Genomic DNA, 16,357 nt, shown 5'->3' with positions numbered 1-16,357 from the left:
GTGTGTGTGTGTGTGTGTGTGTGTGTGTGTGTGTGTGTGTGTGTGTGTGTGTGCGCGTTTCTATTAAAATGAGTGGGTGTGGTGCTTTCTCAGGCCTAAAGTAAGCGAATCTTGTCAGATTAGAAATGTTGCAGCAGTGACAGATGTGAATTAAGTGCTGAAATGTCAAGTCACCACCTATTGCTGTTCATGTTTTAGTCACAGACCCTGACACTGATCACACACTGATCAGATGTAATTTTAAATAGATGTTATTTTGTAATCACTATAAATCTTTGACAAGAAATGTCATATGCTACTGCCAGTGAAATTGGGTCTGGTTTCTGGGTCATGTTGGAAGTTTGTATTGTTGTCTGGTTTTGTCTTGTTCATTTTCACACCTCATGTTTTATTTTCAATGCAACCACAATGGAGTGTGACGGCAGAAATAGTTCAGCCATATGTTCAGTAAATGTTCCCTCAGTCCCTCAGAATCAAAGCGACAGAGGTCGTCTTTTTCGATTCATCAATTTGTATTGATGTCAAAAACAACTACAGGGAGAAATCTACTAACAAAGATGCCAAAATGTCACGTTAGCGACAGCAGTCTCAAAAGACCAGTGTGTATGCAGTAAGATGTGGTATTTTTAGAAAGGGTCAATGCTGCAATCATAGATGTGTCCAAATGTATTTGATTATCTAGCTTTAGTATATTTACAGTATAAGCTCACACCCACTGATTGCAAACAGGTTATTATACTTCTGGAAAGGTAGGAAATTAACCTAAGTAAATGTGTAAAGATACAAGTAAGGGAAAGTGTTTGCTTATGGATATTTTGCTCCTCACAGGCACCTCAGTTTTAACCAGTATTTGAGTTTATAAAGGTGTGCACATCCTGATAATCGTCTGAGCCTTTCTACAGCCTGCATCAGCTATAAATCATGTTTAATGTCGAAAATGCGGTCATTCATCATCAGATATTAATCAATCCACTACAGAGTAGAGGACTTAGTTGGAAACACAGTTTTCAAATTTCCTTGGGACATGAACTCATGTCCATCCAGCAGGCTTGCGGTTTTTTTTAGCCAGTGGTTACAGAAGAATCTTTAAGCTTGAGTGCTCAGGGTTGCTATTTCAGTCAAAAGCTATGAATATTTTATGACCGGGTAGTGCATCTATAGTAGTGTCCTCTAACTATAAATATATATTTTTTGATGTCATGCATTCAGGTGCTGATCGGCCGTAACTACATGGGGAACATGGACATGAATGAGATTGACCACTTCATGCCCATCCTGATGAAGACAGAAGAAGAGGCTGAGATGACACCACTGGTCACCCATGGCTCCACACACTTCCTTTGGATCAAACACAGCAACCTTTACTGTATCCAAGGACAGTTCATGTCTGAATTTTGTGCTTGGTTGTGTCTGTTTCAATGGCTTGTTGTTGTAATATACTGAATTTGAGTATTAAGACGCTCTGAATTCACCAGTTCCAATATATTTGCATCCATACTTCCTACTTGATAGTCACAGAGCTCACATAAATCAGAGGTATTTATGTGTAGGTATTTTATATTCAGAGGAATGAGGAAGTGGGAATGTACAGCAGGAAATACACATACCTGCCTGGCTGTGTCCATTCTGAGCTGTCTCCCGCTTTATAGGAAGTTGTGTGCTTTCGGTCTCTGGAGAAGGCATGCATCTGAACTTCTTCCTAGATTCTGTTTCATCACATCCTGTATCACAGTCAGTTGAAAAATTGAACACATATTCACAGAGATGTCTTACGCACTGTACTGTATATCCCCCTTTTTTCATTGTGAGACTGGGCAGTCAAACTTCCTTACACATTATTATTTCAGCATGATAATGCAGTTATGAGTAAGTGGTATTCCCAGTGCTCTCCATTAGATAGCTGAGTTATTTTACCTCCCTGTGGCCATGTTCTCAATTGCTTCCAAGTCTGATGCATTCTTGGTAACCTTTTATTTCATTGCATTCATCTCATAACCACTCTCTGTATCTAAAGAATATTCACTACATGTCTACATTTTGTCCATTTCTGATTCAAACAGTTTGCATGTTTTAAAATCAGATCTGTGCTTCTCATTTGTAGATGTACAGTTATTTTCTTAACAGTCCTTTTTTCAGTGGTGGCCATGACTAAGAAGAATGCCAACGCTGCACTGGTGTACTCATTCCTTTATAAAATTGTCCAGGTGGGTCTGTTTTCTGTCACATTAGTCCGAAGGTTGAACATTTAGTTACTTCCTGTTTTCAAAGTCTAGTATCAAACCACTCAGCCTGATTCTGTTGTAGTTTAATGATTATTAGAGCCAGGCTCTGTAGTACCAGCAATGATGCATGGCAAGGTGTCCTTATTAAAAAAAAATTCATATTTGAAGCAGAATGGGCTTTCTTCCACCGACCGCATTACTTTCTAATTTAAGATACCCTTGTGTGCTTTTGATCCTCATGCCATTGCCACTTTCCTAAAGAAAAAAACAAAGCTGTGTTCATATTGTCATCTATTTTTTTAATAGCTTGTTTACTGTCCATTTAAACCCACCAGTGATTAACTGGAAAACATAAATATTGTTTCTGTACTTACATGCAGTTTAAACTCTTGACCAAAACTTTGTTCGAGGATGATTTTTTTTTTTAAACCTGCCAACCAATCAGTAAATTGTATTTTTACACTTAATATAATGTTATCTGGGATTGTGGTTGGATTCTCACATGACAAGCCAGCTATATCAAGCAACATGAGGTGCAACCACACCTCTTATTTTCATCTTCCCTATATATCTGGTTTGGGGGGAAATATATTTCTCATTTTGTTGAACACAGCCAGCAGGTGGCAGAAATATATACTATATTATACCTACCTATACACAATGCACAAACCTGAATAACAAAATAAGGTGTAGAATATTTACCTTCTGTACTTTAAAATACAGTGTATCACATACTTTGCCCGTCTGCCTGCGTGTGTGTGTGTGTGTAGGTATTTAAGGAGTACTTTAAGGAGCTTGAGGAGGAGAGTATTCGTGACAACTTTGTGACAGTGTACGAGCTGATGGACGAAGTGATGGATTTTGGTTTCCCCCAGACGACGGACAGCAAGATCCTACAAGAGTAAGAAAAATATTACTCAACATATGATAGTCCTCTATGAAGAAGAATTACACTAAGGATGGCTTTGTCTGTTGGATACAACTGGTTAATGTTGACTAAGCCTATGGTAAAGACATAGCTCTGGTTTTCTGAATGGTGGTGCCATAGAAAGGTAAAAATATTAAACTCAGATGACATATCCTACATACAGCAGCTTCAATGTTAACAAAACTTGGGTCAATTATGAATTTTGGTATTATGTTCTGGTATTCAGTGACAACACTAGTGACGACTGAGAGAATAATGTTGAAGTTTCATATTGTCAAAGGCCATAATTGCTGCATCCCCGTCTGATTTTAATACCACCTGGAGTAATGGTGCATCTTTTTACACATTGGCTAAAGTGGTACCTCATCTGGGAACAAAATGTGACAGTTTTTCAGTTAGAGAATAGCTTTGTAATTCATAAGTGACTAGCAGAGATTGGAATCAGAGTTCATGGTGATTCTGTTTGTTGATTTTTATGTAATAAAGTACAGCTGGTGACTAAAGCTGCAATGAATAGAGGAGCTTTATTCAGTGAGTGAAATGAACTGAAGCAACTCTTCATGGGCTCCACAAGTGTTTTGTGTTCTCGTGGACACAGGGTTGTTTTGCTTATTCCCTCCTATTGGCTCCTCAGAGAGACATTTGTTTCCAGGGAAGGACTCTGTGTTCACTTTAAAGTCAGCCTACAGTACCACAGTTACATGGGTGCATATAATCAGCTTTGCTTTTAATTAACAGTGCACTTTACAGCATATTGAAATGTTCAAATTTGCATGGTAGATTGTGTCTTAAATGAGATTGGGGTTTTTTCTGGTACAGTGTGACTGATGTTTCATTTCATAGGATTTGTTGTTTGTGTATCACAGTTTGTGTGTGTGTGTGTGTGTGTGTGTGTGTGTGTGTGTGTGTGTGTGTGTGTGTGTGTGTGTGTGTGTGTGTGTGTGTGTGTGTGTGTGTGTGTGTGTGTGTGTGTGTGTTAGTGCTTGGTATCTGAATACGGCTGATGATTACCAGGCTCCTATTGGCGCTCTAACACAATGACACCGTCAGCTGGACACACTCGAGACTCTCAGACAGAAAAGCCCTGCTCTTCTCCTCTCTCTAAGCACGCACACATACGCACACACACACGTTGTCCTAGATCACTTTTGGGGACATTACATAGACTTACATTCATTTCCTGGAGGCTTTCACTAATCCTAACCATAACTACTAGTTGCCTAAACTGTAACCTTAACCACTGACCCAAACATTTGCTTTTTTCTCAAATGGTGACGTGGTGTTTATCCCCAACTGGACAAACCATCCCCAATCAATTGATCTTAGGTCTGAAATGTGTCCGTGAAAGGAGCCTATGAAAGCCCCACAGACACAAATGCCGGCATGCACGCACACAAACACACTTTGCCTTTATGTCTACAGGCAACTCTAGTTCACTGACCTTTTCATGCCCCAAGCACCACAAAAATGCTGCTTTTGTCTTACGTTGCAACCTTACCTACCTTGTGAGAGTATAAACTTGTGTGTGTGTGTGTGTGTGTGTGTGTGTGTGTGTGTTTGTGTGGGGTTGAATGTGAGAGACTGCAGGGATGCATGTGAACATGTTTATGTATGTGTCTTCATATGAACCTTCATGCATGTGTCGGTGTGTGTGTGTGTGTGTGTGTGTATTTGTTATGATTGCTATTGTTATGCTAATCTGTCAGTTTGCTGCCAACCCCGCTTGCAGATCCTTTCATTAGCATTTCTGAGGAGAATCAGGGCAAAACTGAATAAAAAAGCAAAGCAACAAAACAACCCAACGTCGACCCCAAGCCCACTTGTCGCCGCCTTTCGTCTCTCAGCACTTTTAGACTTTGCTATGTGTCAACATGCATTCAAGACCCTCTCTAGTTGGGAGGAACTAGGGCAGAAAACTAGGGAGGAAATGTTTGCCTCAATCTGTCAATCAATCTAAAGCTTGTTTATTTAGGACTTTTTTGTTGATAGGAAATGTACAGTTGAATTGAAAACAAGATTATTCACTGAGTGTTTGTGTGTGTATTTGTTAAATAGACTTTGACTGAGTATCCAGTCCTCATGGGTCATGACTGTTGGCCCACGCTTTAACAGTTTATCCAATTTAAAGTAATGAAACAAAAACACAACAATGAGTTGTGAGGCCATAATTTGACAACAGTGTTTAATGTAGTTTAGTCAGTATTTTGAATTCATGTACTTTGAACAGCTAAGATTAGATTAGATTTAACACAAATGTTCCAAATTTCGGTCGACGCTTTGACCTTTAGATCCTTAGCTCCTCAGATATTTTTCTCTCATGTTGGTGTGATTAACTCATTTTTGCAGTTTTGGTAACCAGAAGCACAGCACAATCTGGAAAAGAGCTGGAGCAGCACTGATACATTATTAGTATCCACACTGTTTGCATAACTGACTGCTGCCTGTGTCTCGAATTACAGCCTGCAGATTGAACACACATTATTCTTGTTGCAGTAGTAAGTAAACTGAAAGGAAATTTTATACCAAAACAAATACCAAATTTTAATTGTGCCACCTTGTTTGCATAAACACAATCTCAGCAGTACTTCACCAACCTCGTTGCTGGCAGATATGTTGGAGCTGTCTAATTTCTAAACAGATACAGACACAAAAAACAATATATAATTGTGAGTTTTGAAAAAGGGCAATTTGACTATGTTTGCTGCGGCATCACAATTGTTCCCACTGTTTTTGTTAAAAAAAAAAAAAAGAAGGAGTTTGAGCATGACAGATTCATGTAGAACCTTATAGGTCAGTAGGTCATTGACTCTGGGGAAAATGTTCAAGCTTTTGGGAGTTGAAGAAAAGTTGAAGGACATGAAAATAGGAGAGGAGAACTGGGGAAGAGGAGAGGTCAGGGGAATGGACAGAGATGGAGGAATCGAGTTTGCTTGCAGGTTGGACATGTGTTCATTGTAAATCAGTGTGTGTTCTTGTTTGTGAGTGTACATCCATCAATGTTGAAGCAGTTCATGAGTTTAATTCAAGACAAAACTCAGGCATGTAGTAGTCGCCACTTCTCCACAGAAGGGTCAAGTACAGGTCAGCAACACCAATTCAGAATGTTTTAAGTACGAAAAGCAGCATCATTTGTTTTCTTGAAATCCTGCCCAGCCTAGTGTATAAATCAGTAATTTGTAGGGGAGTGACTTTTGGCTGATTTACAAAGTGCTAAATAAAAATAAATCAGTTTACTCTAAATATGTTTGATTTATTGTGTATATTACACAGTCCCTTTAGCCAAGTACCATTATGCTAGCCAAACTAAACTGAAATTGAAATATATATATTTATTACATACAAATATAATTATTCATTGTTCAAATTTGAAAAAAATGAATACTCCCAAACTGAAATTACTGTTTTAGAGGTCATATTCCAGAGAAAAATAACCATAAATAACAAGACGGCTCCACAGTGTTAATGAGGCCAGTGAGAAGTGGGGGGCAGGTGCATAGATAAAAACAGGCCTGGTCACATGTTGTTTATTTAAGTACGGTTCCCTCTTATTCTCATGACAAGTCATTATGTCTCCCTAGACACAGTCAGAGGATTGTTAAAACAAACTGGCTCTCTACATTGCACACTATGAGACAACCTGCAATACTGCACATTGAATGGGGGAGTCGATTGATAGATGGATAGACAAATCCTATATATATACATACAGTACTTACATACTTACATAACCATAATGGGTCAATAGAGTAAACTGCTTTGTTTTGCCACACTGAAGGCTAGACCTAAGTAAGAGGCGTATATGGTACTTATATTCATTACTATTTAATCTATTGCTAATTTTTTAAAAGCTGCACCAATCAATATTGTTATATTAGCCACGGATCAAATTACTATGTGCAATGTGAAAGGAATTGCTTGTTGTGAGGAACCCACAGAGAATTATCACCTGACTCTGTTGTTCCCCCTCGTTTAGTGGAAGTAGTGTAAGTGCTCGCATTTAAATGTCATTTAGTTCATGGTTTTGGTATTAGTTATGTTGGCAGCTAGCTGGTGAACATAGCAGAGCATTTACCAAGAGCCAGATATTTCCCTTTGAAGTTATTTGAAACCAACACAGAGATAAAAGTAGAGTGAATATGGGACTTACATTTGTCAGGTGTCCAGAAACACAACTTCAAATTACTGCTTACCTTTACCTGACCTCAAACACTGACATGAGAGTTTCCAGCATCAGCAAAATAAATTGATTGGTATGTGTCTCAAAGAAAGGCCAACCAGTAAAGCCTCAGATCCTTGGAGAATCTAAGCATATTAAAACTGGAATCTCCTGGTTGTCCAAAATCATTTTTCAAGACACTTGATGCTGGGGTTTTATTTATAAAAGCTATTCTTAAAAGATCAGTATCATATAAACAAATCTATATAAGTCAAATTATTATCTGTTGCTGCAGCCACAGTAGGTTTATATATATATATACTTTAAAAAAAACTAGCATAATGTTGTATGAAGATTATTCATGGATATAATTGGAAAATGAATTTATATATATATATATATATATATATGAATGAATTTATATATATATATATATATATATATATATATATATATATATATATATATATATATATATATATATATATATATATATAATGAATTTATATATATATATATATATATATATAATGAATTTATATATATATATATATATATATATATATATATAAATTCATTTTCCAATTATATCCATGAATAATCTTCATACAACATTATGCTAGTTTTTTTTAAAGTCACAGAGTGTGATTAATAAAATAAAAAAAACAGTCCTTAAGAGAGACTTGGTTCATGTTGGGAGAAAAACTGTTTGTTGCCAGTTTAAATTTTTATTGAGAATCTTGTTTTGTTGATGAGACTAAAATAACACTTGCACTCTCTGCAGGTGTCAATCTTTAAGAGATAAGGTGAATAAATTATGATTTAGCACTGCAACCCTTTCTTCAGGTTTTATTGCCAGAATGAAGAATGGGGTCTCTTTATAAACCAAAAAACCCTCAAAAACTCTTGCCAGAAACATCTAACCAGCCTGCTTGATTATAAACTGAAATTAGAAACTGTTTGGCAAGTGTTACAGTTTCTCTCCGCCTTTTTCTCTTCCAGGTACATCACCCAACGAGGTCATAAATTAGAAATTGGGGCTATTCGACCTCCAGCCACAGTCACCAACGCTGTGTCATGGCGGTCAGAGGGCATCAAGTACAGGAAGAATGAGGTTTTCATGGACGTCATTGAGTCAGTAAATCTGCTGGTGAGGACAATATTTAACATCATATACATCATGCAAAGTTACAGGATAAAACTATTAGCCCCCCTTGACATTCCACCAAGAGTGAGCCATCAATTATTTCCATAATGCCGCCTTTACTTTTGTTTTAAATCTTGCTTTTGTGTGACTTTGTTTAATATGCAGGAGCAGTTTATTTCATAAGGAGATCCAAGTGTAGAAAAAAGAACACTGCAAGACATAATGCTTGCTGTTGTGCTGTAATCATGTTGGTTACCAGCCAAATTGATCAAATAATTCATATGTTCTGGGGCATTTTTGTGAATTATATCAAAAATATGGTTAGGTTTCAGTAGTTTAACTCAATCTTCCACTGGTAATAATCCAACTTCCCTCATTTCCACAGGTCCTGTATGTGTCCTGGGAGGCGCACTGAGCATAGATCTAATAACGTTATTCTGAGCTACCTTCAATTTGTTTTTAAGCTTTTGGGAAAGTGAACTATACCTTGCAGAGCATGAATAGTCAAAGTCCCTGATCTTATTATCCATGATTTACGTTTACAAATGATGTTAGTTGAAAGCTTGGACAGTATCAGGTCACTTCCATTATCAAAATGAGGATTTTTTGGACCCTGTTGTCCAGTCACCATGCTATTGGGAGTCACACTTAGGTATGCAGTTTGTCTATGAAGGTTAATCTCAACTTGCAAATTATCTACTGCATTTTAGGGCTGCAACTAATGATTATTTTCATTATCCATGAATATTCTCATTCTTTTTCTCGATGAATCGTTAGGTCTATGAAATGTCCGGAAATGGACAGTGTCCTAGAGGCCAGGATGACATCCTCAAATGTCCACAGTCCACAACCACAATATATTTAGTTTACAGTCACAGAAGAATAAATAAACCACAAAACTCACATTTAGAAACTGGAATTAGAGATTTGGATACTGTGTATTTCTTAAATACTGACTTGAAACATGAATCATTATCAGAATAGGTGGCAATTGAGTAATTGTTGCAGCTCTACTAAATGTACACTCAGATTGAATTATACACCTCATTATAGTAGATTTTGCACACAGTTGCATGCTGCATATACATATTACATAGCTGAAGCATACTGTAGATAATTGTTGCAGCATGTTTTATTTTTCTAAACATTAAAATGGACATTATTGATCCAGTGAATGTCATGCCAGGATGTGTGATACTCACATAAACAGACCAGGACATCTATTTTTAATACCAATATGCAGCATTATTAATTAATTTAAGTAATAATTGCCAACGCTGATGCCTGATACTCTCCATTATCCTCGGCTATGAATCGTACAGCATTGTTAAAAGCCATACAGTGGCACAGTTGATGTTAAGTGATGATTTATGAGGAACTTAACCATCACAGGTCAAAAATGTGCTGCGTGATCCCAATATGTTGCTTTAAGCCTGGACAGCACAGATTGATAGCTCCAACAAGCCATATTATTCAGACAGTTTAAACATAGTATCATTTGTTCCTTCTTTATCCATCATCATCCATTGTTTTATCCATCATCTGAAAAGGACTGATTTTCTACAGTGGTTCTGTTTAAAATAGATGGTGAAAGTGTTTCCTTGAGGCTTAGTGGGTGTGTCAGGGCTACAATCATCTCTGTCAAAACCCTGGCATGTTTTGACTCCTCCGAACCGTTGTTCTCTTTCCTTGAATTGAATTGCTGAGGAAATGGTCTCTATTTTTCTCAACAATCCTCCATTCTAAATATATCTATATAATTTTGTGGTATTTACATTTCTTCGTTGTCTGCTGTAAGAAGTGATAGTTTTTTCAGTCCGAATACACAATATGTTTTTGATCTTGAGTATTCCTGCACAACTTTTGTCATGATCTCTACCTACTAATAATGAACTAACGGCTGCAATGCTGTATTAACTGATATAAATATAGCAAAATGTCCCCCTGCATTTGTTAAGAATTTAATTAATTGGTAGGAAAGTGACTATTTCATTCTGTTAAATCCATTGTTGCTCAATTAAGAAAGTCAGAATTTTCGACTAATTATATTGACTCATAGTATAATAATTTGAGAAATTCTTTATAGATATTACATTTGTCTCCCCATGATCTTATGTCTTCAGCTGCTTTACTACTCGCAGAGTTAAAGTCACTGATCAGTGTGACAATTTAATGTTATTAGGCTAGATGATAAACTTTTTATATTCCTCACAGATTTTAACATGCTGCTTTTTTGAACCTATAAAGAAGAGAAAAGAATTTGTTGTCCTTGAAGCAACGCCTCAAGGACACCATGACACACAGTTTCAGGCTTTTATGAGTCAAAAGGAAATTATGTGACGTAGGTATTAAACCACTATTACAGTGCTGCAGCTGCCACTTCCTTTTTTGTGACCAGGGACTTTTTTCATGTTTTTAGAGCTTCTTCATCCTCTTTAATGTCAATGCCTTACTTACACTTCTCACACACAGCATGCTGAGAGCTTTACAGTCTTGTCCAATAGTCTGTTTATATCTGCTGAATGTTTGATTTGGGTATGAATCAGTTTGTTTATTTAACTTGTGCAAATTTATCAGCAGGAGTCTTTCTGTAATTCAGTTTCTTAAATCATCTGTACAGTATAATATTATCAGTGTAACTGAAATTATAGTCCACACTAATAAGCATTTGTCAAATAAAAAAAGTTCTGGAAAGATTTGACAGTACAGCTGATATTAGGCCCACTTAAAGTATTCTATCACAATGCTGCACAATAGATAAATGAACTCTTTTATTGTTTAATGTAATGTTTTGCTCTTCTTCCTGCAGGTGAGTGCAAATGGCAGCGTCCTGCGCAGTGAAATAGTGGGCAGCATTAAGCTCAAAGTGGTCCTGTCGGGGATGCCTGAACTCAGACTGGGCCTCAATGACAAAGTGCTGTTTGAAATCACAGGCAGTAAGTCCCAATGAATCAGTCTAATAACCTTCATGTATTCATATTCGTAGGTGCTTTTATGAGGAAGCAATATAGTCACATTTGAAGTGAGCTTGATGTTAGTCAGATCCAAAAAGACAAGGTGCAACCCTTGGATATGGCTAGACTGTGTATGAACCACTAGAGGGATTTTAATTTGAAACAACAGATACAGGATGTGGCAAAACCTGGTCGAGGCGAATGATGAAGTTACAAACCAAAGATGTAACTTCATTAGTCAGTCAATCAGTAATTCAGTCACTAACAGACATTTGCATTTTATAGGGCTGGCCTCTGTGTTGTGGTCCAGCCAAAAAAGATGGGAGAGGGGAAATCGGAACGGTCTGTGGATAATTTAAAGGGAACGTATCATTTTTTCAATTAGAGGTAACATTGCAAACATTGTGTTCACTTTGTTAATTGGTATCAGATACTTTTTTCACACACTGAGCTGACAGTGACTGTTGTGTGTACATGCAGTGTGACAGGATTTTCTATGAACTCAAGCTGCCAATTTTTTTTGACAGGGAGCATGTAAACTGTCAACACAAGATGTTTTCTTGTATTTTAAGTGAAAATATTTCACCTCACCGATGTTTCAAAAAAACTGCCTGAGCAAAGCTTAAATGCCTTCGAAAATAGTCTACTGGTTGGGGGAGGAGCAGTTTGCTGTTCACACTCACCTTGAACTCACCCTCACACTTTTACATTTACCTCCTCTTTCTGTCTAAACACCCAACTTCTACGATCCCACACTTAGCTTAGCTTTCATCCTTCCCCTTTCTTTTCCCCTCCCCCCACTTTCCCAATTTTCCCTCATTGTCTCCCACTGCTACATCTTACCTTTTCCTGCACCTTCCCCTCTCCCCCTTCTCCTCCCTCTCTTTTCCTTATTCCTCTCCTACTCTTCTTCCCCGCCTACTGATCCTTACTGAAGGGGAAAAGCTCCATCACTGTCTAGCCTTTTTGCCTGCGAGTTAATCCTCACCCCAGGCTACAGCCCCACAGATGAAAGGTGAGAGTCCATGGATATCCTGTATATGCAGCCCACAATCCCCCCGCTATGTGTAGCAGTCTGGGAAATAACATATCCTCAGAAATAATGATCAGAAATAATGATCAAACAAACACACTGATAGATATAGAAATACACACTCACACTGCACGGGTATACAAATATTAAAATGTGTTTTTTTGCTTTCATCATCAGAAGTTACACTCTTTAACACATCATTTCACAGCCATTTGGTGATTATCATGTTTGCATGTGCTGCACTTTTTATCACAGCTGGATGCAACTAAAATAAAAGAAAGTATAATTCACTTAACACTGCCCTCTGCTGGCAGAGGCTCAGAATACAGGGGACAGAGATCAATGTAATAGCACATGCTTTATTGGTTGTTCAAATAACTGCAATGTGATTTTAAATTGGTACTTTTAGCAACATACTGTAGCTCCTGTGTGACTAAAATTAATGATATCTACTTAAGATCAGATGACTTGTGTGTTATAGTTTCAAAAGGTCAGTTGTGGGTTTGTGGTTGTGGAAACAATTTTTCCCCCAAAGACGATAGAGCAACATATTGAAAAGGTTCTCAGGCTGTATGAAATGAGATGAGATACAGGCTATGTACATATTCTCTGTCTCCAACCTCCAAATTCTAAGAATTCTTTGTTAAATTGTCCCTTTGGCCACACATTTTATTCCTCTTACAGCCTCTAAAACCTATAAAACATTTTCATGTTTTGTTGTTGTTGTTGTTGTTGTTTTTACTGTGCAACAGCAGAAAGAAAATAGATTAGGTTCTCCCTCTCTGCTGCTGTGTATTAAAAGCACGGAAACAGGTGAGAGTAGCCTTAAAGGTGAACCACAGGGGACACTGCTGCATCTTCAATCCTCCCCTGACATGTACACACACTCGCACACACAAACACCTGTCTCTTCCTCTGGTCCCTCAGGTCCTAACAATGTCCCACATGACCTTTCCTTCTTGTCTTCATAATAATACTGCATGCATGCATGTATCTGTGTGTGTGTGTGTGTGTGTGTGTGTGTGTGTGTGTGTGTGTGTGTGTGTGTGTGTGTGTGTGTGTGTGTGTGTGTGTGTGTGTGTGTGTGTGTGTGTGTGTGTGTGTGTGTGTGTGTGCGTGCGTGCGTGTGTGTGAGTCAGTGACATGGGAACAAACATAAGGAGAGAAGCTGTTTTTAAGCGCTCCCCTGCTTTGCTTGTCCAGGAGTGATGTGCTCTCCTCAGACCTGACCTCAGCAAGTCCCCCCCCACACACACACAAACACACACACACAAACACACACACACACACAAACACACACACGTTTGTATAACTATTTTAGTGGGCACATTCATTGACATAATGTATTCCCTAGCCCCTAACCCTAACCGTAACCATCACAACTAAAAGCCCAACCTGAACCTAAACCCAATTCTAACCACCCTAAAACCAAGTCTGAAGTTTTAAACAGCCCTTTGAAGGTGTGTCAGAAAGTGAAGACTGTCCACACTTTCAAAAAGTGTGAACAAAATGTTCACACTTTCCTAAAACATTGTCACTTTCCTAAAATGTCCTCACTTCCCAAGTATAAAACTCAATTTGGTTCTTCATACAAATACAAATACACACACACATGCACACACACACAACAAAATCAATACAGAAGCACAGGCATGCATAAACCTACGCACGTACACACACTCAAGAGAGGGAACAATGCACAAGGAAGCTGCATACCCAAATACACACATGTACATAAATACATACACACACACACACATTCTCTTAGACAGACATTAGTGCTGGTCCAGGGTTGCATTCAGAGCAGGTGGAGCAGGCTTTAGCCGACTGTTGAATGGAGGATTTAGCTGAAGGCCCACAGGCCCACACTCATTACAGCAGTTTTCCACCACTCAGCACCCTCCATTAACCACAGAGGAGGGCTTCCTCCCACAGACTACAGGTGCAACCATTAAAGAGGTTGCACTTTTAACTGTCTATTGCGGTGACGCTGCACTCTTGCGCTACCCTTGAGATGCGTTTTCTGGAAAAATCTTAATTTTATTCACAAAGCAAATGGGATAGCGCACACCTGCTTTTGTTTTGCTCAATTTTAACATGTCACACAATGCTCTGGGAAGTTGTAATACACAGTTTTCACAATATTAAACATTTTATAGACTAAATCATTACTTACAATTCATTAACTGTAAAATTAATCAACAGAATAGTTAGTTACGTGCAGCCTCTTCATTTAATTTTTGCCCACTGAATTAGTGATGGTCTTTTCTGAAAATATGATTCTCTTGAATATCTTTGAATCATTATATCCGGAAGATTAATATATCTCCTCCCGAGCTTACCTGCGCCTGGCACACTGACATAAATGGTTGTGTACTTTTTTTCAGTCCCATTATCAGTGATTTACTGTAGTGGGAAACATCCCCCACTGATATACTTCCTTGTAGATGTGCTTCCTGAAATAGGCTCATAATAAAGACCTTTGTTTGCATCGTAGTTGTTTTGATTTAACAAACAGTAAATTAGGGAGCTGAGTTTTGACAACAAAGTAGGTGGTGATATTTTTTGGCACAGTGAGAAGAACTCTTCTTAAAGGCAGTAAAACATTTCAGTGACAGATGTGTTCTATTGTCACAAGTATTCTTTAGGCTGATAATAGGATATTTATTTATTTAATTAGTTGTGTATCCAGGTGTGTGTGTGTGTGTGTGTGTGTGTGTGTGTGTGTGTGTGTGTATGTAAGTGCAGGTGTGGGTGCATTTTTGTGAGGCAGCTGAATGACGTTCAGTGGGGGAGAAGATGATGGCAGCAGGTTTTGAAAGCATACTGCGTGTGGGCTTCTGTGTGTATGTGTTTGTGTGTAGCAGCTAAATAATTGTACAGTGGGGGACAAGAGGAGGACAGATGGATTCGGTACCACACTGTGTGTGTGTGTGTGTCTGTTTGTGTTTGTGTGGGTGAAAAAGACTGAGTGAATGTTTGTCCGTCATCATTACCTTGACCTTGATTTCCCCAAGGCTGAGTGGAAAGCTCTCAATCTTTCTTGTGTATTTCTGTTTGTGTGTTGTTTGTGTGTGTGTTTGTCAGGAGAGAAGAGTAAGACAGTGGAGCTGGAGGATGTGAAGTTTCATCAGTGTGTCCGTCTGTCACGCTTCGAAAACGACCGCACCATCTCTTTCATCCCTCCCGATGGCGAGAGCGAGCTCATGTCCTACCGCCTCAACACTACAGTGAGCAGGACACAAAAACAAATCTAAATCACACACGCACACAAAAACACACACATACCACCTTAACCAAAAACATATTTCTTATTTTTCTCACATTAAGTTGTCTTGAATGTTCCTATGTATACTACCAGTCAAAAGTTTTATAGCCTGACAGAAATATTGGCAAATATTGAACCACGCTTGCTTATCAAATATATATCAGCATCAGTGCATATACCTGCAGATATGCAAATATAAATTGCAGTATATAAATATTTTGTATAAATGTATTTTTACATTTTATTAAAATGTATTTAAAATAATGACTTAACCTGTTGAAGGTTTACTGTTTACTGTTGAAACTTTCTTGTCAGCTTATATTGACCATTATTTACATCTTTGATAGCAAAGTTTATGTTTTCCTGCCATAGCATAGACTTTGTTACCCATCTTATACTTCTTTTATATAATGTATTGTCACCCCGTTTTTCAAACTCTCAAATATCGATCGATTAATATGAATAAATCCCATATCAGTATCTTGTAACTGTGTAGTAAATGAGGTGATGTTGATAGTAAATGTAGTAGTGGTAATGATCAAGCTGTAATACTTGAAGTGTTAGCTGTAGTAATAATATTTAAAAGTTAGATAGAAATGTGAAGGCACAGTATTGAAGCACTGTGTCTCCAGTACACAAACACATTGTC

The 16,357-nt window shown here is 37.9% G+C and overlaps 1 protein-coding gene across 1 annotated transcript in view; it reads left to right on the top strand.

Annotated features, from left to right (window-relative positions):
- The window catches only part of ap1m3 (adaptor related protein complex 1 subunit mu 3), a 29,975-nt gene that overhangs the window by 6,382 nt on the left and 7,236 nt on the right, over positions 1-16,357 (top strand). The window contains exons 2-7 of the mRNA XM_062423823.1: positions 1,210-1,366; positions 2,137-2,204; positions 2,993-3,123; positions 8,309-8,456; positions 11,263-11,389; positions 15,528-15,670. Of these exons, the coding sequence (XP_062279807.1) occupies positions 1,210-1,366; positions 2,137-2,204; positions 2,993-3,123; positions 8,309-8,456; positions 11,263-11,389; positions 15,528-15,670 (774 nt within the window). The remainder of the gene's footprint in view (positions 1-1,209; positions 1,367-2,136; positions 2,205-2,992; positions 3,124-8,308; positions 8,457-11,262; positions 11,390-15,527; positions 15,671-16,357) is intronic.

This window comes from Scomber scombrus, chromosome 8, assembly GCF_963691925.1.
Source record: "Scomber scombrus chromosome 8, fScoSco1.1, whole genome shotgun sequence".
Lineage (NCBI taxonomy): Eukaryota > Metazoa > Chordata > Actinopteri > Scombriformes > Scombridae > Scomber > Scomber scombrus.
The sequence above is the reverse complement of the archived record's forward strand: the minus strand, read 5'-3'. Positions and strand labels throughout refer to the sequence as shown.